The sequence below is a fragment of the Medicago sativa genome, chromosome 3, assembly GCF_051527215.1.
Source record: "Medicago sativa cultivar Bolivia chromosome 3, Bolivia_mono, whole genome shotgun sequence".
NCBI lineage: Eukaryota > Viridiplantae > Streptophyta > Magnoliopsida > Fabales > Fabaceae > Medicago > Medicago sativa.
Window position 1 is genome coordinate 70420546 of NC_140751.1, and position 24336 is coordinate 70444881.

Sequence of the window (24336 nt, forward strand, 5' to 3'; positions counted from 1 at the left end):
TTCCATTACAATCAGGATATGGAGGAAAATGACCAAGGCAATTGTCCCACATCGATAACTATCAGTAAAATAGAGAGCAACTTTCGTTATAAAACTGAAAACTATGAAACAATTTGTCTAAAGTCACATATGAGTACTTTTACTAACGGGTCATACAGACATTGACTCTTAATATTGCATGGAGTGTTTATTGAGAAGTTGAATTTAATTTTTCAACTACTTTGTGAACATCCATGTAATATTAATAAAATTATAAATAAATTATTTTTGTTTTTGTTTGAGAGAGTAAAATAATAATTAATATTAATATTTATTTCATTTCAAAAAGTAAACTATAATTAATATTAAAATGTTAACGAGTGTTCTTATGATATTTTTTTAAGGATCTTTAAAGAGTGTCCTTAGGGCATTTTTTAGCCAGACTTTTTTAAGTTACTTATTTTAGTTCCTTAAAGAATGTCTGTCTTAAGGGTCCCTTAAGAGAATTAGAAAACGATAAAGTAATAAATAGTATGGGATATAATATGAAAGTAAACATTCACGACTCTTTGATATGGTAAAGTGACATATATAATTTGAAACAAACATATTTTGTTAAAATGATATAATTTGAAACAAATGGAGTATTTCTTGTATTTATTTGAATTGGTTTAAAAAGTTTTTATATCATATGCAAATTTACACATGTGAAGAAGTGAATAAATTCAAAATAGTAAGTTTGTATTGAAACATGTGCATTTTCTATTTAAATATATAATTTTTTAATAAGTAATTGTTGTTTTTCAAGAAAAAATTATTACTTTTAATTGCTTTAACTTGTGCAATATTGCACATATTAGAAAAACCCGAACTTAAATTAGGGTCTTTTTTTTTAATGGAAAAATATATTATATATATAAGGGGATTAAATCCCAAGTATTACACAAAAAAGAGAAAATAAAAACACCAAAAACCCCCCAAGAAAAACCACCAGCACCCTCAAAATGCCTTGAATTGTCATGTTTTTTAATTTGCAAAATATTACTTATATATTTAATTCATAAATGAGAGAAATGCACTAATAATTAAATATATTTTTCACTAAATTAATTGATCAATGATAAATATTTATTTTGAATATGGTTAATAGATTAATCTGACCGTATTTTTTTTTTTGGTTTGGTAATCTATTGGCTAGAAATTCACTCTTGTACTTGCAACAACATAAATTTCTGTGTAATTTATACAAAAATGTGTCTTTGCAAAGTATGCATATGTACTTGTACTAAGCCAATCACAAATTTTCTTTTAACTTACACAAAGAGTTTCCATATGACTTCAATAGTATTATGGATGTGTCGTTTTTGAAACAACAATGATATTATTGTTGCTATGTAGCTGCCAATTGCACTCTTTCTTGTATTCATTATTTGGTTTATGGAGCTTGGTGGGTAGCATTGTGGTGTAGTTGGTAATGCAGATTCAATTGTTAGCGTTGGAACTGGTACTTGGGAGTTGCCAATATGCTTATGGTCGATTCCATTACAATCATGACTAAGGCAATTGTCCCACATCGATAACTATGAGTGGAGTAGACCGGAACTTTCGTTATAAAATAAAAGGCAATGGGATTTGCAGTCCACATCTTGGAAACTTATCAGTTTTAAAAAGCTGTTAGTTTTATTCCAACTTGAGCTTATCTTTCGAGTAATTAATAATATTAATTTTTCGGGATAAATTCATTTTGGAATAAAACTATAAATAATATTATAATTTTATTTGTGAATGTGTATGTTTTTTGTTTGTCAGCTTTTTTTTATTTGACTGACATGTGAAATTATAGTTTTTTTTTTTCCTTTTTGTTTCCTACAACCATTTTGTTTTTAAACTCAATTAAATGTGACAGTTTTGTCAATTATCTATTTTTCGTCAATTAAAAATATATAACTGTTTCAATATCTAGTTTTTTTCATGCAATTAATAAATTGGATGAATTGAAATGATTGTATGAATTCATTTGTTGTAGGTAAATTATCCCTTATATATTAAATGTAATTTTGATTTTGATTTCTCTCGTGTCTGTATTTTATACATTCTTATACATTTACTAATAATGTAAAATAAGTTCTGTATATGTGTTCGTATATAGCAATTATTATACATGTATACACATAACAATATTTTATATACCCTACCCATCAAAATGTTTTCCCTTCGTCTCCACTTACGAGCATCAATTAGAAAAATGTTATCTCAAAGTATAAACATTCTTTCAATTTCGTATATGCATTTAGTGTTTTTTTTCCCTTCAAAATTAACCCTAGTTAATAGTATTGAACATCATCTTTGACACGACATCACACAATGGTCCACCCATTGAAGGTATAGGATATGATTGGCAAGGCTAGAAGTCAGCTTATAGCTTATAAGCTCGACTGACAATAAAAGCTTTGTTTGGTAACGCTCTTTTGACAATGAGCTTATAGCTTAATTTCCATACGTTATTTCAAGTAGCGTTTGAGTTTATAACTTATAGCTTATCTTCTATGGTCTCATTTTTACCCTTATTGTTTATGTAAAACCCATTTTTACCCCCTTTTATAATTTATTACAATTTAAGGTAAAATGGGATTAACGTCGGCTTTATAAATATCATTACTTGCTTAAAAAAAACGTAATAAAAACAAAAAAATAGATGTGGCTCGAACGTAAGAAACAAAATAAAAAAATTGGTGATCTCAAGTGTAAGCAAAAGTATAGTAAAATCAATATATTAAATGTCACCATTCCAATTTTACCCTCATTAACTTTATATCCAATTTGTTTAACATTCCCATATGTTTAGTTCAAAAGTCACATTCAAGGGCAAAATTGGAAAGGTATAACTTTTTTTTTAAGAGGGAAAGGTATAACTTTTTATCATGACTTAAACGTAATCAATCCACTTTTTTAATAGGTGTAACTTATTTTTTTTTCCTTACCTTCAAAACGGAAAGGAGTACAATGATCAAATTGAATTACAATGACAAATCAAATCTAAATCATATAAAGTTTGATTCAACCCATAAAGTAGTATGGAAATTGCAATGGAAAGAAGAGAAACACATTAAATACCACACCATATGGGTGAAGTTAATAAAACCAAAGAAAGCAACAACTCAAGATTGGATAGTCCAACATCATATAAATCCTCGTCATAGAAACAAACAGTTCATCCTTTTGTACAAATCCACACCATCTTCCCTCAGTACCCCTTGATGTCAAGTTGCCTCTCTCCTTAAACAAATGTTGTTAATTGTTTAATGAGCCTTTTGACATTCCCTACAAAATATCCTCTTATGCATGAGTACTCCAATCATAAAGGAGTACCGGTACCGGGTACGCATCCATTGCATCTTATTTTTCCCTGTTTCCATCTCTTTGTATCAATCAGTTTCGTCCCATTGCTTTTGCAGAGCACAAATTAGTAAGTACTCAATTTTATCTAATGCTTATTCATGTTTCATTTTCATTATTTAATACACAGCATTCATTAGTGGATATTTTATTGGTAAACTTTGTTTGATCAAGTAGGTTCATGCTGTTTTGCCAGGCAAGGATTGTGTACATGTCCTATACACAGCAGTTTGATGATTTGATCTCACCAAATAATTCAGCAGAGTGATCGTGTGATAGAATTTGTTCATGCTATTAGTGATCCTTTGAGGATTGTTAATGTTGGAGCTAGTGCTTGGTAAAGTGTTTTTGGAGCTTATGTTGCAAGATATACTTATGGTCAAATTCCATAACAATGTACATTTCAGGACAGATTCAAATGTCCCACATCGATAAATATGAGTAAAAGGCTATTCTGATGCTCAATAACATTTTTGGCTAACATTTTAAAATTATTGGAGAGAAGAGGATAATTCATGTGGTTTAAGCAGAAATGCCTCTTCTTCAATTCATCGGTGCTTTTAACCTCTAGGGCAGAGGGTGAGGAATGGAGGACAATGACTAAGGCAATTGTCCCACATCGATAACTGTAAGTGGAGTGGAGCAGAACTTTAATTTGGTTATAAAACAAAAAACTATGAAACAATCTGTATAAAATCAGAATGAGTATTTTTTTATTGCTGGTCATACATTTGACTCTTAATATTGTATGGACGCTGATAAGTTAAATTTATTTTTTTAACTTCTCAATAGCCATCCATATAATATTAATAATATTATAAATAAAATTTGAGTAAATAGGCAATTACACCTCTGAAATTGTAAATTTCGTCAATTACCTCCTGAAATTGCATAACGTTAGGGGAGTATTTGAAACAAACAAATTTTTGTCATCATAACGTTAGGGGGCAATTATATCTCAAGCTTCTTGTCATCATGAAGTTTCTGAATTTCCTAAATTCCACCAATGTATTTCTTTTCAATTAACACTTTTGGTAATCCTCCTTTACCATAGTACCCTTCACCAATCAACTCTTTAAGCTCTTCCTTGAATCCTAAATGCATTTCTCAAGCTTCCTTGTTTGCATTTAATATCTTTTGAGTCAAGTATAAGAAGAAAAAAAAAAAATCTTTAAGTTTGGGGGGGCATTTTGCACGTAAGTGCATAACTTTAGGGGGATATTTGAAACAAACAAATTTTTCTAAAATGACATATAATTTGAAACAGATGGAGTATTTCTTTCATTTATTTGAATTGGTTTAAAGGATTTTTATATCATGTGCAAATTTACACATGTTAAGAAAATCAAAATAGTTTCTTTCTTAAAAAAAAAAACAAAATAGTAAGTTTGTATTGGAACTTGTGCATTTTGTATTAAATATATAATTTTTTAATAAATAATTGTTGTTTTTCAACAAAAATCTGTTACTTTTAATTTTGTTTTAACATATGGAATATTGCACATATTAGAAAAACCCTAACTTAAATTAGGGTCGGTTTTGAATTGTCATTTTTTTTTGGCTTTCGCTCCGGTTTCCGACCCACCAAAGGTGGGCGACTAATCCGACTCGTGCGTAGAGGCATGCGCACTGGCCAAACGTTGTTCACCCTGGGAATCGAACCCGGTATTCCTCGGGTACCTCCTTGAATTGTCATGTTTTTTGATTTGCAATATATAGCTTATATATTTAATTCATAAATAAGAGAAATACAATAATAATTAAATATATTTTTCACTAAATTAATTGATCAATGATAAATATTTATTTTTGAATACGGTTAATAGATTAATCTGACCTTATTTTTTTTTTGGTCTAGTAGTCTATTGACTAAAAATTCACTTTTGTGAATAAATGGGGAATACTAAGGAATCGAGTTAAAATTCTAATTCCCGCATATTGCAGCGTCTTTGTCAATTGAGTTATGTTCACAAGGGCAACATATAACCAACTTTTAATTAAGGAAAAATTACACTTCTCAATCTCATGAGGTTTTTTTGAACAACACTAACGTCCCCTATAGTTTTCAACTAAACATAAACCTTCAACAACCACTCTCTCCCCCTCCCTCCCTCCCTCATTCTCTTCCATCGTTTACAATTTGATAAGGGATAAGTGAATGAAAGAGAATGAAATCAAATATTTTCCAATTGCAAACGGTGGAAGAGAATGAAATAGCTCGTTGAAGAGAGACAATGGCTCAGTGAAGGTGAATCAAAGTGGAAGGTATTAAGTAACATACAACCAATCACACATGCATAATCACGGTGAACGAATTGACAGTCACGGTGCAAAATCACCATAGTGTAAAAGCTACATTTTAAAATTTCAAACAAAATCAAGGCACACATGCATTGAGAAGTGCCAACGAGTGAGCCAATGCTAATCCAAATATACAGGGACCTCAGCATGTAATAACTCATAGTATTCATTTGTGGACATTTTACTTGAAGCTAGAATCTCATAAAACAAGGCTTTCCTATTGTTTTCTTCTTTTTTGTATGATTTGTGTGATGAGAACACAAGGTTAGTAAAAGGGATTTTTGTTACTAACTATTGTTGCTCTGCAATGGTTTAGAGAAGTTTGGTGATCTTAGTAGCCTTCTTAGTAAGGCTAATGGTGATCTTATCATAGAAAAATAGAAACAAACATTATTAGAGGATTTTTAATATTGGAGCTTGTTCTTGGGGGAGAGTGTTTTTGGAGCCTTTTTTGCACAATTCAGGACATGGAGTAGGCACAGTAATAACCGAGTCAAATGTCCCACATCGATAACTATCAGTATAATAGAGAGGATCTTTGGTTATAAAACAAAAAAACTATGAAATAGTCTGAATAAAATCATGTAGGGGTATTTATTGACGGGTATACATTGATTCTTAATAGTGAATGCAGTGTTTGTTGAGAAGTTGAATTTATTTTTTCAACTCTTGAGCAAATACCCATTCAATATTAATAAGGTTATAAATAAATTATTTTTGTTTAAGGAAATAAAATAAAATTAATATTTTTGATCACATTTACTCCTCACAATACTTGTCCATTTTGAAAAAATTACACATACCTAGGAATCAAATAAATGTTGCCATTTTTCATGAAATTCTTTGTGTTTTTTTCTATAATACCCTTACTCATTTATTATTTCATTCTATTATTTCTCTCTCTACAATAAATAAGTAAGGGTATTATTGATAAACCAATAATTAATGTTGCATTGAAACTTGAAAATGACAAGTAAAGTGAAACAAAATTATACCTAAAAATGGACAAGTATTGTGAAACGGAGGGAGTATAAGAAAATGTCACAACTTTTAAGTGCAATTATTGATTAAAAAATTTTTCTACCCCATTTAATGTTTCTCTTTTCAATATTAGTGGGTGTATTTAATGTTTCATAATTTTTTATAAGTACATTAATTAATGAATGCATTGGTATTGAAAAAGTTTCATTCTCTTCCACCATTTACAATTTGATAAGAGAACGAAATTAAACATTTTTCAATTGCAAACGCCGGAAGAGAATGAAAGAACTAGTTGGGGAGGGAGGGAGGGAGGGAGGGAGGGAGGGAGGGAGGGAGGGAGGGAGGGAGGGAGGGAGGGAGGGAGGGAGGGAGAGAGAGAGAGAGAGAGAGAGAGAGAGAGAGAGAGAGAGAGAGAGAGAGAGAGAGAGAGAGAGAGAGAGAGAGAGAGAGAGAGAGAGAGAGAGAGAGAGAGAGAGAGTGGCTCTATGAAGGTGAATGAAAGTGGAAGGTGTTAAGTACATACAACCAATCACGTATGTATAATCACGGTGAATGAAGTTGACACCCACGATGCAAAATCACCATAGTATAAAAGCTACATTTTAAAATTTCAAACAAAATCAAGGCGCACATACATTGAGAAGTGTCAACGAGTGATCCACTGCTAATCCAAATATGTACTTAACATTATTACATTTAGGGTTAATAGGCTTTTACCCCCTGTAATATAGGAGACTTTTGATTTTGCCCCCTAGGAAATTTTTTTTTTTTAGATTCCGTCCTCGTAAAATGAAGATTCTTTGGTTTTGCCCCCTGACCCCAATGAGTCAGCAGAATCTCCTACGTGGCACGTGACGTCAACAGATTCTGCTGACGTGGCGCGCAGACTGTATAATTATTTTTATTTTTTTTATTGGGGTACACGTGGCATTTTTGTTTTTTTTTTAAATAAAAAAAATTAAAAAATTCTGGAAAATTGAAAAATTAATAAAAAAAATTTAAAAATTCTGGAAAAATTAAAAATTAATAAAAAAATTGAAAAAAATATTAAACAATTGTGGAAAATCGAAAAATTAATTAAAAAAATCTGGAAAAATGAAAAATTAATAAAAAACTGAAAAAAATATTAAAAAATTCTGGAAAATTGAAAAATTAATAAAAATGAAAAAAATTGAAAAAAACGGAAAAATAAAAAAAAAATCTGGAAAAATTAATAAAAATAAAATAATCTAATAAAATGAAAAATAATGAAAAAATTCTGAAAAAAAATAAAAAAGATTAAAAAATTCTAAAAAAATTCTGGAAAAAATAAAATTTCTAAATTTTCTAAAAAAATTAAAATTCTGGAAAAATGAAATTTTCAAAATTTTAAATTTTAATGAAATTTTGGAAAATAAAAATTCTGGAAATTCTCGAAAATAAAAATTCTGGAAAATAAATTTGAATGAAATTTTAAATTTTCGAAAATAAAAATGAAATTCTGGAAAAATGAGCTTAGGTTTTTTGTGTATTTTTCGAAATTTCGAAATTTTCATTAGTATTTTTTCCGGGAACTTTTGTGTATTTATAAACCGAGAATAAGGGAAAAAATACACTGAAAAAACCTAAGCTCGAGATATATACTAATCAAAATTTCGAAAAATACGAATGAAAATTTCAAAAATTTCATTTTTTTAAAAATGATTAATCTTTTTAATTTTTTTTTAAAATTTCAAATTTTTTTTAAATATTTTCCAGAATTTTTTTATTTTCCATAATTTTTTCATTATTTTTCATTTTATTAGATTATTTTATTTTTTAATCATTTTTTATTCTTATTAATTTTTTCAGATTTTTTATATTTTTATTAATTTTTCCAAAATTTTTTAATTTTTTCCGTTTTTTTCAATTTTTTCATTTTTATTAATTTTTCAATTTTCCAGAATTTTTTAATATTTTTCATTAATTTTTCATTTTTCCAGATTTTTTTAAATATTTTTAAAAAAAATTTATTAATTTCTGATTTTTCCAGATTTTTTTTTTAAATTTTTTTATTAATTTTTCAGAATTTTTTAATTTTTTTTAATTTTTAAAAAAAAAACAAAAATGCCACGTGTACCCCAATAAAAAAATAAAAATAATTATACAGTCAGCGCGCCACGTCAGCAGAATCTGCTGACGTAGCGTGCCACGTAGGAGATTCTGCTGACTCATTGGGGTCAGGGGGCAAAACCAAAGAATCTTCATTTTACGAGGACGGAATCTAAAAAAAAAAATTCCTAGGGGGCAAAACCAAAAGTCACCTATATTACAGGGGGGTAAAAACCTATTAACCCTTTAAAACTACTTTTACATATAACTCACCATCCATACTTTCGTCCAGATAGTATGATCGGTGAAGGTGGATTTGGTTGTGTATTTAATGGTTGGATCAATGAGTACATACTATCCCCTACTAAACCAGGTACAGTTAAAACTCTATAAATTAATAATGTCAGGACCGGAGAAATTTATTAATTTAGAGAGTTATTAATTTATCGATAAATTAATAATTATTAATTTAAAGAGTTTTTAAGTAATTATACTGTACATACCAAACAAAAAGGCAAATTAGTATATGCCTCTTAGAATTACGTTGCAGCAAACCTTGAGACTCAACGTAAATTAATAACTACTGTGTTCATATGCATTGGAAATCAATAATGACTTTTGAAGTACACTAAATGTAAACAAGAGGAACAAATGTGTTCAATGTATTCTTAATATATTTTTTTCAGTTTCTATGAATTATTAATTTATGATTTTCTTGGGACCGAAAATTATAAAGGGATCTCCAGAAAAATTATTATCTTATTATTTTATCGAGTTTTTCAATTTTTTACAATGGCCCAAGTCGGGACCGGACAAATTTATTATTTTAGAGAGTTTATTAATTTACCGAGTATTAAATTAAAGAGTTTCTATTATATTGGTTTTGTCATTGTCATCGAGAGGCTTAACCAAGAAAGCAATCGGGGACAATGCACAATTGATCGATGTCCGTCAGGGACGTAATCCAATGTTTGAATGATAGAAAATCATTGTAGTCACGTCGTCAGAGACGTATGCACAATTGATCGATGTCCGTGATCAATCTTGTGTGTTCTTTATTTGTGTTTTTTTTGTATCTGTTTTATTTTTAACCAGGGTTGTTCTAACATTAACCTTGTTCTAACTGATTGGTTACTGTTTAGGGAAGTTTGGATAATCATTTGTTTAGAAGTATGTTATTAACTTTCATCCTTCAATTAGTCTTTTTTTCAAGTTCTTTAATTAGTTGAAATCATTAACTAGTTTGTATATTAAATCCCTCAAAATCTCATCTTAATTTGCTTAATGTTTATGGATCAGAAGCTTCTTACTTGCAGACACTCTCTTGGAAAATCCAAATGAAGTTAGCTCGATTCTGCTAAGGGTCTTCACAGTGATGAAGTCGAAGTGATATATCGAGACTTCAAAACTTCTAACATCTTGATTGATTCTGTAAGTGAATTACGTTGATCTTACTAATTAGAGAGATTACTAATTAGACTTGCTTTGTAACATTGCTTTTTGTAACAAACAGAACTATAATGCAAAACTCTCAGATTTTGGGATGGCAAAAGATGGACCAGAAGATGGTAAGAGTCATGTCTCTACAAGGATAATGGGCACACCAGGCTATGCAGCTCCTGAGTATTTAGCCACAGGTATCTCTCTCTTTATTCAAGCCAGTATCAGCAAAATATTTTTGCAGTAGTACTAATACCTGAAAGTTATATATGTGCCGAACAATTTATGACCAATATATTGTTTGTACTACCAATTTCAAAGTTGGTCTATACTCGTTCGAATTGACATTTAATTCTTCCCACATACATCAGTTTACTTTACTATGCTGTCTGTGATTTAACTGAAATTCAATAAGAAACTTCAGAAAGTTTAGCTTGACAGAAACCCTCCACTTTTCCTACACTTGCATTTGGTTTCATGGCCAGACACTTCAGTCTTAAAATGTGGTTTGACCACAAACTAGTTATGTTTGGCTTCTGGTACTAATATTGATCCAGTCCCAAAGTCAATCTTGCCCAAAAGCTTAAATGTCTAGCTTTGTGATGAAATAAAATAAATTCTCAAATTTATTAAAAATGTCAAATACATATACACACTCAAAAGCAATTTTCATCTAAACTATTCAAATGTTAATTAATTAAAATCCCTTTTTTGTGATTCTATACAACCATAAATCACTTTACCTTCAACTCACTTTTTTTGACCAAAATCAATTCATTCAAAATCGGTTTTCTTCACCGCAGAACCATGCATACACTACATTAGTTACACTTCCCCTCTCCAACTACTATGTGCTGCTGCTCCTTGCTATAGTAAGGTCTATAGTCAATAGTGATTGTTAAATCTTACAAGAACAGAATGAAAGGGAGAAAAAAACTACAATTTCATTCCTAACCTTTTTTTTTCCGTTGTCTTGTTTGTGAAGGTCACCTAACCAAAAAGAGCGATGTATACAGTTTCGGGGTTGTTCTCCTAAAAATTATGTCAGGCAAGCGTGTATTGAATAAAAATGGACCATCTAGAGAGCATGATTTAGTTGCATGGGCCAAGCCATTACTCATGAGCAAACACAGGATCTCTCAAGTCATGCATGCTCGTATTGAAGGGCCAATACTCGTCGCGTGAAGCAATTAAAGTAGCTCATGTTGCAATTCGATGTCTGTCGGCAGAATAAAAATATAGACCAAACATTGAAGAGGTGGTGAGATCGTTGGAACAACTTCAGGATTCCAATGACAAAGCAAATGGTCATAGCTCAGGCAGCTGTGGCTCAAAACAGCATGGAAAAAGCGTCGATGAATCTTTAAGCGGTGAAGGTACTTCTAATATGAGTTCATCTGCTACTTCTCCTCTCCATAAGTAAAAGAGGAAATTTTTGGACATATGACACATACTTCAAACAATATACATTATCTTGCAGAGTTTGGTCATACTTATCTTGCAGAGTTTAACCGTTCTTGAGACGGATGTTGATGTATGCTTCTCCTACTCACGAGTTCAAAGAAGATGTACCTGTTGTTTATGCTTTTCAAAAGACATGAAAAAGTTTTAAAAGAATTTTTTTGAAAATTTTTGCTTTAAATATTAACATAAAAAATAGAAGAAACTTTTGTAAATAGAATAAATGAGAATTTCAAAAAATGGGCACATGTTCAAATTAAATTGATTGAGTGGTAGCCTGTCAATGGCGTGGCTCCACAGATCTTTAAAAAGTTTGAAAAATGATAAATATATGAGAAAGGTACATTTAATTTTGTGTGATTTTTGATTGTAATGAATCAATTTTTTTTTTCATTCAATAAAAAATTGTAAAAGATTAATAAAAATAACTAATATTATATTATGATGTTATATCACTGATATACATTTATTTCCCACATTTGCTCAAGCTGTGGCAATGAAACCATGAACAACAATTTCTATCAAATGTGAGAACACTCTTCTCTTCTTTGTTTTCCAATTCCATAAGAACACTTTCCTTCAAGACAACTATCAAGACAGTAAATTATCTCTTTATAGAGAAACTTTTGTCACAAGATTTTGGACACAAGAAATTATCTCTTTATGGAGAAATTATTGTCGTCGTCACAATATTTTGGACACAAGTTTTGAGCACATTCACAAAAATGAAAAAGGAAGTTTGGATAATCATTAGTTTAGAAGTATGTTATTAACTTTCCTCCTTCAATTAGTCTTTTTTCCAAGCTTTTTTACTAGTTCTTTCAGTTACTAGTTAGTACTTAGTATATTAAATCAATCAAAATCTCATTTTTACCAAATGTTTATGGATCAGGAGCTTCTTACTTTCAGCCACTCTCATGGAAAATCCGAATGAAGCTAGATAGCTCTTGATTCTGCTAAGGGTCTTGCATTTCTTCACAGCGATGAAGTCGAAGTGATATATATCGAGACTTCAAAACTTCTAACATCTTGATTCATTCTGTAAGTGAATTACGATGAAATTACTAACTTGGAGACTAGAGAGACTACTGATTATTCTGTAAGATGGACCAAGGTGGTAATAGACTAATAGTCATGTCTCTACCCCAGGCTATGCAGCTCCTGAGTATCTCTAGCCACATGTATCATCAAATTATTTTTGCATTACTGCTAATATAGTTCATCATATGATAGTGCATAAAAATTTACGACCAATATATTATTTGTACTCATTTAAACTTCAGATGCAGTCTACATTTTAACTCAAATTCAACATGCAACTTCACAAAGTTTAGCTTGACAAAATCCCTCCACTTTTAAGTATGCCTATGTTTGGTTTCATAGCCAGATTCAGTCTTAAAACGTGATTTGACTACAAACTAGTTATGTATGTTTGGTTTCTGGTCCTAAAATTGATCTAGTCCCAAAGTCAATTTTGTCCAAAAGCATAGATTTCTAGTTTTGTGATAAAATAAAATCAATTCTCAAATTTATTAAAAATGTCAAATACATATACACACTCAAAAGCAATTTTCATCTAAATTATTCTAACTTAAGTTAATAAAAATCATTTTTCGTGAGTGTATACAAACATGCGTCCCTTTACATTGTGTTTTTGTGATGGTCACCTAACCAAAAAGAGTGATGTATACAGTTTCGGGATTGTTCTCTTGGAAATTATGTCATGCAAACGTGTATTGAATAAAACCCGACCATCTGGTGAGCATGATCCAAATTATCCAATGGAATGTTTTGTTGCTAACTTGCTGTACAGGTTTTCATGCCAAAATGCTTAGAAACAAAAAAAAATTCTATCTCTTTCATTCCAACATTTTTCTCATCAGGCTCTATCATTTTGTGAATATGAAAGTGAGTACTTACCAGAGATGCCTTTTTCTATTTATCTTTCTTGTATTCATTGTTGGTTTATAGAGCTTGGTGGGTAGCATTGTGGTGTAGTTAGTAATGCAGACTCAACGGTTTAGAGGAGAAACTTTTTGCAAGGCTAATGATGATCTTTAAGTATTGTTACTGTTGGAGCTGAAACTTGGGAGTTGGAGGAGTGTTTTTGGAGAATGACTAAGGCAATTGTCCCACATCGATAACTACCAGTAAAATAGAGAGAAACTTTCGTTATAAAACAGAAAACTATTAAACAATCTGCTTAAAATAACGTATGAGTTTTTTTATTGACGGGTCATACATTGACTCTTAATTTTGTAAGGAGGGTCTTTTGAGAAGTTGAATTTATTTTTTCAACTTCTTAGTAGACTTCTTTTCAAAATTAATGAAATTATAATTATAATTTTTTTAAGGGAATTAAATAAATATTTCTTTGAAGGGAAACTATAATTAATAATATTACTTCCTTCAAAAGTAAAAGTGACAAATAATTTGAAACAAACAAATTTTGTTCAAATGACATATAATTTGAAACTGTATTTCTTTTATTTATTTGAATTGGTTTAAAGGGTGCAAATTTAAGAAATTCAAAATAGTAAATTTGTATTGAAACTTGTGCATTTTGTATTAAATATCTAACTTTTTAATAAATAATTGTTGTTTTTAAATAAAAAAATTGTCACTTTTAATTGCTTTAACATGTTCAATATTAGACAACTCTAACTTAAATTAGGGTCTGTTGAATTGTCATATTTTTTAATTTGCAAAATCTAGCTTATATATTTAATTCATAAATAAGAGAAATACACTAATAATTAAATATATTTTTCACAAAATTAATTGATCAATGACAAATATTTATTTTGAATATGGTTAATAGATCAATCTATGACCATATTTTTCTTTTCTGTTCTAGTAGTATATTGGCTAGAAATTCACTCTTGTGAATAAATGGGGAGTACTAAGAAATCAAGAGTTAAAATTTTGATTCCTGCACACTGCAGAGCCTTTGTCAATTGAGTTACGTTCACAGAAACAACATACAACCACCTTTTAATTAAGGCAAAATTACACTCACTTCTCATGAGATTTTTTTAACCAACACTAACACCCATTCTAGTTTTCAACTAAACACAAACCTCCCTTGAATTTTATTTTCTAATATTATATTTCAAAAAACATATTGAAATATAATATTAGAAAATAAAAGAAAAGGTTCCCAACGTGAATTGAAGAGAGATGCTTGTGAAATAAATTGTCGAGAAGTAGTTTTTTGAAGTAGCATTCAACAACTTTTGGCCAAAGCTCATTCCATTCAATTTTATGCATTAAAAAAAAGTACCTTTTTTAGTAAGTACTTAATTGATATTGTACTTGACCTAACTTCTCCTTAAAAATGTAGAGAAGTTGAAAAAAAAACTGGGTCAAACGGTATCTTAATTTCCCACAACGGCTGTGTAGAAGCAAATGAATTTGGGAGAAAAAAAATTAGAAAATAGCACTCAACCAAGCAATACAAAAAAAAATTATATGCATTAGCGTAACAAAAAACAGATAGACGGACATAAAATATTACTTTAAACGTTAATGTGTGTGTGTGTATATATTCGCGAGGTTGAAGAAAGGAAATAAAAATATTTGGTATCATTAAATGACAGCGTGAATAAAAATATTTGTGAGGTTGTGATGATTAAGCAATATTGAAATTAAATATATAAGTGATAAAAAGATAATAAAATTCATTTGAAAAAAAGATAATAAAATTAAATGGAACGGTTCAAAAAAAATAAAATAAAGTTAAATGAAAAGAAAACATATTGAAATATAATATTAAAAAATAAAAGAAAAGGTTCCCAGCGTGAGTTGAAAAGAGGTGCTTGTGAAATATATTGTCGAGAAGTAGTTTTTTAAAGTATCATTCAACAACTTTTGGGCAGAGCTCATTCCCTTTCTAGTAAGTAGTTAATTAATATTGTGTTTGACCTAACTTCTTCTTAAAAATGTAGAGAAGTAAAAAAAAACGGGTCAAACGGTATCTTAATCTCCCAAAACGGCAGTGTAGAAACAACTGAATTTGGGAGAAAAAAATTAGAAAATAGTTAAAAATAAAAAAATTGGAAAATAGTTAAAAGTTTTTAAAAATATAAAAATTGGAAAATAGTTTAAAAAAATCGGTGAGGTAGCACTCTACCAAGCAACACTAGAAAAAAATTATATGCATCAGCGTAACAAAAACACAGACAGACGGACATAAAATATTACTCTAAACGTTAATGTGTGTGTGTAAATATTTGCGAGGTTGAAGAAAGGAAATAAAAGTATTTGGTATCATTAAATGACAGTGTAAATAAAAATATTTGTAAGGTTGTGATGATTAAACAATATTGAAATTAAAATAATTGATAGTGTGTTTGACCTAACTTCTCCTTAAAAATGTAGAGAAGTTGAAAAAAAGCCGGGTCAAACGATACCTTAATCTCCCACTACGGCAATGTAGAAGCAACTGAATTTGGGTGAAAAAATTGAAAAATAGTTAAAAAAAATAAAAATTGGAAAATAATTAAAATTTATTAAAAACATAAAAATTATAAAAGTTATTAAAAATATAAAAATTATAAAATAATTAAAAAAATGGTGAGGGGCAAAATGAGAAATGCACCCTAAAAATGATGAGGTGGCACTAACCACACCCCATCAATAGGAAATTACTAAAATGCCCCTCCTAGGGGCAAAATGGTAAAATTCTAGGGATTTATATTTATAATATAGTAAGTAGACTCACCATCCATACTTTCGTCCAGATAGTATGATCGGTGAAGGTGGATTTGGTTGTGTATTTAATGGTTGGATCAATGAGTACATATTATCCCCTACTAAACCAGGTATTGGTTTTGTCATTGTCATCGAGAGGCTTAACCAAGAAAGCAATCGGGGACAATGCACAATTGATCGATGTCCGTCAGGGACGTAATCCAATGTTTGAATGATAGAAAATCATTGTACAATTGATCGATGTCCGTGATTAATCTTGTGTGTTCTTTATTTGTGTTTTTTTTGTATCTGTTTTATTTTTAACCAGGGTTGTTCTAACTGATTGGTTACTGTTTAGGGAAGTTTGGATAATCATTTGTTTAGAAGTATGTTATTAACTTTCATCCTTCAATTAGTCTTTTTTTCAAGTTCTTTAATTAGTTGAAATCATTAACTAGTTTGTATATTAAATCCCTCAAAATCTCATCTTAATTTGCTTAATGTTTATGGGTCAGAAGCTTCTTACTTGCAGACACTCTCTTGGAAAATCCAAATGAAGCAGTTAGCTCTTGATTCTACCAAGGGTCTTCACAGTGATGAAGTCGAAGTGATATATCGAGACTTCAAAACTTTTAACATCTTGATTGATTCTGTAAGTGAATTACGTTGATCTTACTAATTAGAGAGATTACTAATTAGACTTGCTTTGTAACATTCCATTTTGTTAACAAACAGAACTATAATGCAAAACTCTCGGATTTTGGGATGGCAAAAGATGGACCAGAAGGTGGTAAGAGTCATGTCTCTACAAGGATAATGGGCACCCCAGGCTATGCAGCTCCTGAGTATCTAGCCACAGGTATTTCAGACATTTTTAAGCCAGTATCAGCAAATTATTTTTGTATTACTACCAATTGTTGAGATAACTGGAGTTAGTAAAGTTAGTTAGAATTGGTTAAAAGTTATTTATAGAGAACTATAGTTAGTTACAAGTAGTTAGGTCTATAAAAGGACCAACCATGTACTCATTCATGTAATCTTTTTCAATACAATTCATAATGAATTCTAAGGGTTTTCCTATCAATCATACTTCTCCTATGAAGCTAATCTACATCTATTCGATCCTATTATTTCTGATACCAATGTATTTCATCACATGATAGTGGATGAGAAATTTGAACCTGAAAGTTATAAATGTGCAGAACAATTTATGACCAATATATTATTTGCGTAGGAAAAAGTTGGTCTCTACATACATCCAGCTTCATCTATTATTTACGTTATTGTATTTAGACTTCAGATGCTGACCACATTTTAACTCATTCAACAAGCAATTTTTCATTTTTCAAAGCTTAGCTCCACAAACATTATTAGAGGACTTTTAATATTGGAGCTTGTTCTTGGGGGAGATGTTTTTGGAGCTTTTTTTGCAATGTTACAATTCAGGACATGGAGGAGAAAAATGACCGAATGAAATGTCCCACATCGATAAATATTAGTAGAATAGAGAGGAACTTTGGTTATATATTAGAAAGCTATTGCATGTTACTTCCATCATCTTATAATAGAGTATTATTCATGGTTATTAATTAATATTAATTAAATGACCTTAATTAATATTGTATAAGTAACTTTTAGTTTTAATTTAATTTTCAATAAATTGAAATGAAACTAGTTGTTACTTGTATAAAATTAATAAATTATAAATAATTTTTGTTTAAGAGAATAAGATTAATATGTTATATTTTTTATTCAATTGGTTAAATTTATTTACATTAAGTTAGTGTCTGTTTTTAATTGGCTTATTTTTTAATTTACAGCTTATGTACATAAAAAAAAAAGATCGTACATTAATTCATAAATAAACAAATCCTTCATTTTACAGTATCAAAAAATTACTATTGCTAACAGTGAAAGGGAATGAAAGTTTAAGGTGTCAAGTAACATATACAACTAACTGTGTTATATAAATGTGATAATTGTAAGAGAGATATTTGTCATTTTTAATAAAATTTAAGGGAGAATTATGTTTAGTTGAAAACTAGAGGGAATGTTGGTGTTATTTAAGAAAACTTTAGGGGAGGTGAGCGTAATTTTCCCTTTTAAGTAATTGTTAAGTGATAACTATTTCTTGTATGATTAAGTAAAAAAAGTCATACGTAGTGCGTTATATTTTTTCATTTTTATCTATAAAATATTCGAGAGGCACCCAAGTAAAATACACATTTCTTCTAAGCGATAGACCAGTACCAAAAATTTGTCTCTTATACAATTTATGAAAGAAATTGTTTTTTAGAAAGATTTGTAAAAGAAATAAAATTTAGTATAATTCTAATTTTCGTCATACTTTTATCTTTAGTAGTAGCATTTTTTTTACTTATATGCAGTGGGTCACTGCTTCTCCTCTATATATATGATCCAAATCATCCGATGGATGTCTAGTTGCTCTCACCTAATGTACAAATTTTCTTCATGCCAAAATGATAGCAACACAAGTTTTTTCTCTCTTTCATTCCAACATTTTTCTCATCAGGCTCTATCAATCTATGAATATGAAAGTGAGTACTAGACAAAATGCCTAAGTATGAATGGTGAGTTATATGTAAAAGTAGTTTTTAATGTAACAATGTTAGGAGCATATTTGGATTGGGGGTGAATCACTGGTTGGCACTTCTCAATGCATGTGCGCCTTGATTTTATTTGAAATTTTAAAATGTAGCTTTTGTACTACAGTGTTTTTGCACCTTGACTGTCAAGTTCATTGTCAATCCAAACATACACCTTAAATGCAACATCATAAATTTCCGTATAACATATGTAAACATACTCACACTAAGTCGATCACAAATTTTCTTTTAACCATTACAAAAACTATCCTTATTTTATAGTGACTTCAATAGTATTATGGATGTTAATTGGTTTTTAAATCAACAATGATATTTTAACACTCCTAAATCTTCGACACTAAAGCACGACCACTTAAATTGTATCACGCTTAAAAGGGATTTTTGTTACTTAGTATTGCTGCCCGGAAATTGCATTTGTACTTAACAGATTTTCTTTTTATCACTTCATTCATTTATCATAGTAAATAGAAGCAAACATTAATTATTATTAAATGGGTTAGTTAATTAATATAAGTTTGATGATCTTAGTAACCTTCTTGGTTTAGAGGCTAATGGTGATCCTTTGAGGATTGTTAATGTTGGAGCTGGTTCTTGGAGGAGAGTGATTTTAGAGCTTTTGTTGCAAGATACTTATGCCCAAATTCCATTACAATGTACATTTCAGGACATGGAGGACTAAGCACAAACCGAGTCAAATGTCCCACATCGGTAACATTGAGTAGAATGGAAAGGAACTTTGGTTATAAAATAAATGATATGGAACGTCAATACACTAAATAGTCCATTGTCTCTATTTTGTTGATTCACTTGGCTAGAAGAAGAATGTACAAAATTTATAAAACTATAAAGAAAGTTAAGAGTAAATTACTCTCTTTTTTTTTTTTGTTGAACATTGCTCTTTCATTTTTTACCCTCAAAAATTACTCTTTCATTTTTAAACTATGATCTGAGCTATTTTTTACCCTCAACACTTATAACAGTCCTAAAAAACAATGTTGACAATTGATCTAATTCAAGACTATCGTTAAATTGTTTTTCACCTATTAAAATCAAATTAAAACCAAAATAAAATAGTGAAAGGTAATGATTCTTTTTGTCATAGAAAGGAAAAAAAAAAAATGTTACCAAAAAAAAGAAAGGAAATAAAATAGCTCAGATCTTTTTCTCCCATCCTATTCTCATCACTATTACTATTTTTCAAGAATGGTTTTGAGAACGGTAAAGAAGATCAAGAACACCTTTAGTTCCTACAATTTCATCAAATTTTATTGTTGATTGCATTATTAGACCGTTCCCCTTCATCATGTTTTGTGATCATAGTTTAGGGTTTTATATCTAATAGTTGGATATTTAGCTGCACAGGAGAAAATAAGAGGAGAAGGTTAGTTATCACAATGGAATTGGTTGAGAAATTGATTTTGAACCTGAAGGAAGGCATAAACAAAAGGGATCTTGAATCTTCTCTCATAATTTGATTTATATTAATTGCTCCGCATGTTTTAGAGGTATAAATATTTGTCTACTAAATATCATTTTTTTTTTGAAGAATACTAAATATCATTTTTGAAAATGCTTCATTTGATTGAGACATTATTTTCATCAGATAACGACATGATCTCATTCATTAAACTTCTTTTGCTATTAACGTTCAACATATTTATTTTCCCATATATTTGTTTGTGGAAGACCATATTGCTACTCAATGTTCCACAAATTTATGAAGAAATTATCGGATTTATACATTAAAGTATATCTCAGCTTTATCAACTTTAACTCCTTCCAGTTTGGTTGTGTTTCTTCTAATTGGGAGGAAACTCAACATTATTGAGATTTCTTTTATCGGCTTTGTTTCCAACGTGTTCATTATTTTGCAGAGACCTTTATAATATTGAGAACAAAGTAGTTTCCTATCTATAGTATTCAGTTCAAGGGCGTATCCTATATTAACTCAGGGCCAAACTTTAGTTTTTTTTTTTTTGGTAATTTGTCATTTACTCATTTTATACCACGAATCATATGTGTGTATTTTAGTCTTTTTAAGGCTTTTGTTTATTTTTCTGTGTTGTTTGGATTTGTGTTACATTATAAGAATTTTGAATTAGAGTTTCATTTTTCTTTGTTGTAGCTTCTCTTTTGGATTCTTAAGTTTCTTTTTTGACATATTCTAGATTCTTACGTTGTGAAAGTTTTACTGAATTTTATTACTCTAATTATTTCATAATTTTGCTAAAAAGAATCTGAATTTTTATTTTAACTTTATTTTTGAAATATGTGTTCTCACTGAATTCCATATGTTTTATTTTCAATATAAAATAAATACAAACATTTAGAAATAAAAATTACCTTTCTTTTTAATGCATTTTTGGTCGAACCAAACCGTACATCATTGCTTTAGTTTGATTTGTTTTCACTTTTGGAAAATGCTAAAACCCAAACCTCATTTGACTTTGAAGAGCATGTAAATGGTAATTTTAAAAAATAATTATTACAATCAATATTTTGAATAAAACACATTTACTCAATAATTTAAGTATTGTACTACCTCTCATACAAACAAAGTTGTAAAGAGTGTACTACACACATTAGCCAAAATATATCTAATTAAAAGGGGCACTAGCCAAAATATGTTATACATCAACCATCGATCTGAGTTACAGGTTTGATCCCTTATGTTTATTTTAGTTTTCAAGTTGGTCTCTTATGTTTTAAAAGTTTCAAGTTGGTCCTTTACGTTTTAAAAGTTTCAAGTTGGTCCAAAATGTTACCCACGTTGGAATAAGTTAGTCCCTTCCGTCACTTAACGTTTAAAGATTTGGGTTGACAATATGAGTGATAGAACTTAACTTATATAGAAAATTAGTTTAAAACCTTTTTTTAATTTTTTTGGTTTTATTAAATCTCAATATCATGTCTAGAAAGGGACTAACTTATTCCAACGTGAGTAACGCTTTGGACCAACTTGAAACTTTTTAAACGTAAGGGACCAACTTGAAACTTTTAAAACATAAGGGACCAACTTGAAAACTAAAATAAACATAAGGGATCAAACATGCAATTAAGCCTATGTTTTTAATCTTTTACGCAATACCTTTGTCCTACAATATGATTAATTTAGTTTATTGTTCATTAGTTTGTTGAGTTACATTTGTGCATTTATTTATTTTATTTTTAAATTGAACCTCTACTAGATAGAACTAGAAAATTAAGTGTAGAACATAGTGGCTAGATTTATGGTTTTTTACAATATACCTCTAACATATAACTTATGAATGAATTTGGTCATTTCATTTACATATTTGAGGTTTCATGTGGGGTGAAAAAGTTTTGAGTGGTGCGTGGAAATGCTTGATTATGTTTGATGAATATCATAATTAGTGCTGCTCCATCCATATTATTATTTTTATTATTCAATTTTTCTCTTTGATTTGTATTTTTTTTTTTGTTTCTGAGCATCAATTTCTCTCTATTATTAATTAATTTTTATTTTATTTCTTAAAGAAAAATCAGTGTTATTATGTTAAAAAGAGATGCTTGATATGTGCATATTTTCTCAAGTGTTGAATATTACTGCAAAACAGAAAAACTAAAGAATTACCTCACCAATACGTTATTGTAGTCAACCAATTGTTCATGTTTGCAATAATTTATCTATTAATCTACAACTTTTGAACCGTAACTATATAAGAGATCAATTCTCTTGCTTCAAAAAAAAAAAGAGATCAATTCTCTAACTTCACCCTCTATTTAGCAGTCCTTCAATGGGTCTATATTTTCCTTCACTTGACAAGAAGTGCTTTTCTTTTTTACTAATAAAAAACTAAGTTATTATAGACAAATTAGCATTTATAAGTTCCTTTCATATTGGAGAACGGTAAAATTTGACCCAAAAAACAAAAAGAAAAATATATTATTTTTGAGCGTGTGAATAAACGCTAATTTTAACATTTACCAAAAAAAATGTCAAAAAAAAACCATTTTACCAAAAATTATCTTTCAAAAATAAACTTTCTCTCTTTGGCTGATATATAATTTTAACATGTGAATGATTGCTAAAATTTTAATTGCAGTAATAACTTCTTTTAATTTTGTACGTTAAAAAATTTGGTTTTTTCCCTTCAAAATTAGAACTTTTTTTTTATTTATAATAGTGATTGGTTGATGTATATTATTAACAATCGATCCTGCACAATTATTTGGTCGTATCAGGCTTTCAGAAGGCCAGACTCAAACCTAAAAAGTAGGGCTATGACAGGCCGCAGGCCAGACTTAGACTTTAAAAAAATATTGCAGGTCAGACTTAGGCCTTGCAAAGCCTAACTCGGCCTAGCCTATTCCCATCCCTACTTAGAGCCTAAGTTACTTGGGGCCTAAGTCACGGGGAAACAAGCTCAAGAAATGCTATAAATTGCCCCTTGAGAGCATTCTCAAGGCATGACCAAAAGAGACTAAACCCTAGTTCTAGATATTGTACTCATTGCAAGTACAATATGTATTTCAATAAGCGGAAACTAACATAAGATATATAGTCGTTCTGGCAAGACTATGAGTGATCTTATTGGTTTCTCTTCTAAGACTATGAGCGATCTTATTGGTTTCTCTTCTAATAAACTCCACATTCAAGTTTGTGAAGAAAAAAAAAACGAACGTATTTTTGCATTCTCTAATAATAACTCTATGGTAGTTAATAGGGGTGTTTGCGGTGCGGTGATTTCATCTTATCCAAAGATAAAATTATATGCGGTTTGATTTGGTCTTGGATGAGTAATTTAAAAAAACCGATCCAATCTGATCCAATTATATGCGGTTTGATTTGTGGTTTTTAATTGAATCGATTTGGATTTGAACACCCGTATAGTAGTAATAAACCACTCATTTAGAATCAAGTTCAAACGTAACATTGTTACTGTGCAACTCTTTGACCCATATCTAGGAGCATAAAGTAAGCATATAGCTCCACCTTCATCAACACTGATCATTTGGAGTGCAAATGCCTATTCCGAATCTCAGCTCAATTTTGATTGTTTGGATTTGAGTTTTGAATGATCTAATATGTGATTTTTTTTTTCATAATATATTATGTTGCTTGTTATATAATTAAGGAATTAAAATAGTTGTAGGATTCTCTATACTTTCTGTATATTTATTATTTAATGAATACTATGTGATGAGCTATGTTGTGTTTAGTGTAACAATCAAAATGGAACTATACTGTTGGTATGATTGAGGAAAATTTGTTTAGAAATTATTAAAGAGTGATCATAGATCCCCTCTAGCTATGAAAATATTCCATCTATCTTTTATTCAATCATACTTTTTGTACTTGAAATTTCTAAGAATAAATTTTGCATGTAGTTAGGTAGATTCAGCCATGAAGTGGTGTGCGGATTAA

The 24336-nt window shown here is 29.6% G+C and overlaps 1 protein-coding gene and 1 pseudogene across 2 annotated transcripts; both read left to right on the plus strand.

Annotated features, from left to right (window-relative positions):
• The first annotated feature begins 10097 nt into the window (after positions 1-10097).
• LOC146939716 (receptor-like cytoplasmic kinase 176) lies at positions 10098-11590 on the plus strand (annotated as a pseudogene). The gene is made up of 3 exons (XR_015031758.1): positions 10098-10158; positions 10241-10364; positions 11153-11590. The product of XR_015031758.1 is annotated as a receptor-like cytoplasmic kinase 176 (transcript).
• Positions 11591-16375: 4785 nt separating this feature from the next.
• LOC146939717 (receptor-like cytoplasmic kinase 176) lies at positions 16376-19626 on the plus strand. Its single transcript, XM_085749812.1, has 5 exons — positions 16376-16536; positions 16649-16706; positions 16853-16972; positions 17056-17179; positions 19493-19626. The coding sequence occupies exons 1-5, from the start codon at positions 16376-16378 to the stop codon at positions 19624-19626; spliced, it is 597 nt and encodes a 198-aa protein (XP_085605938.1).
• Positions 19627-24336: the final 4710 nt, after the last annotated feature.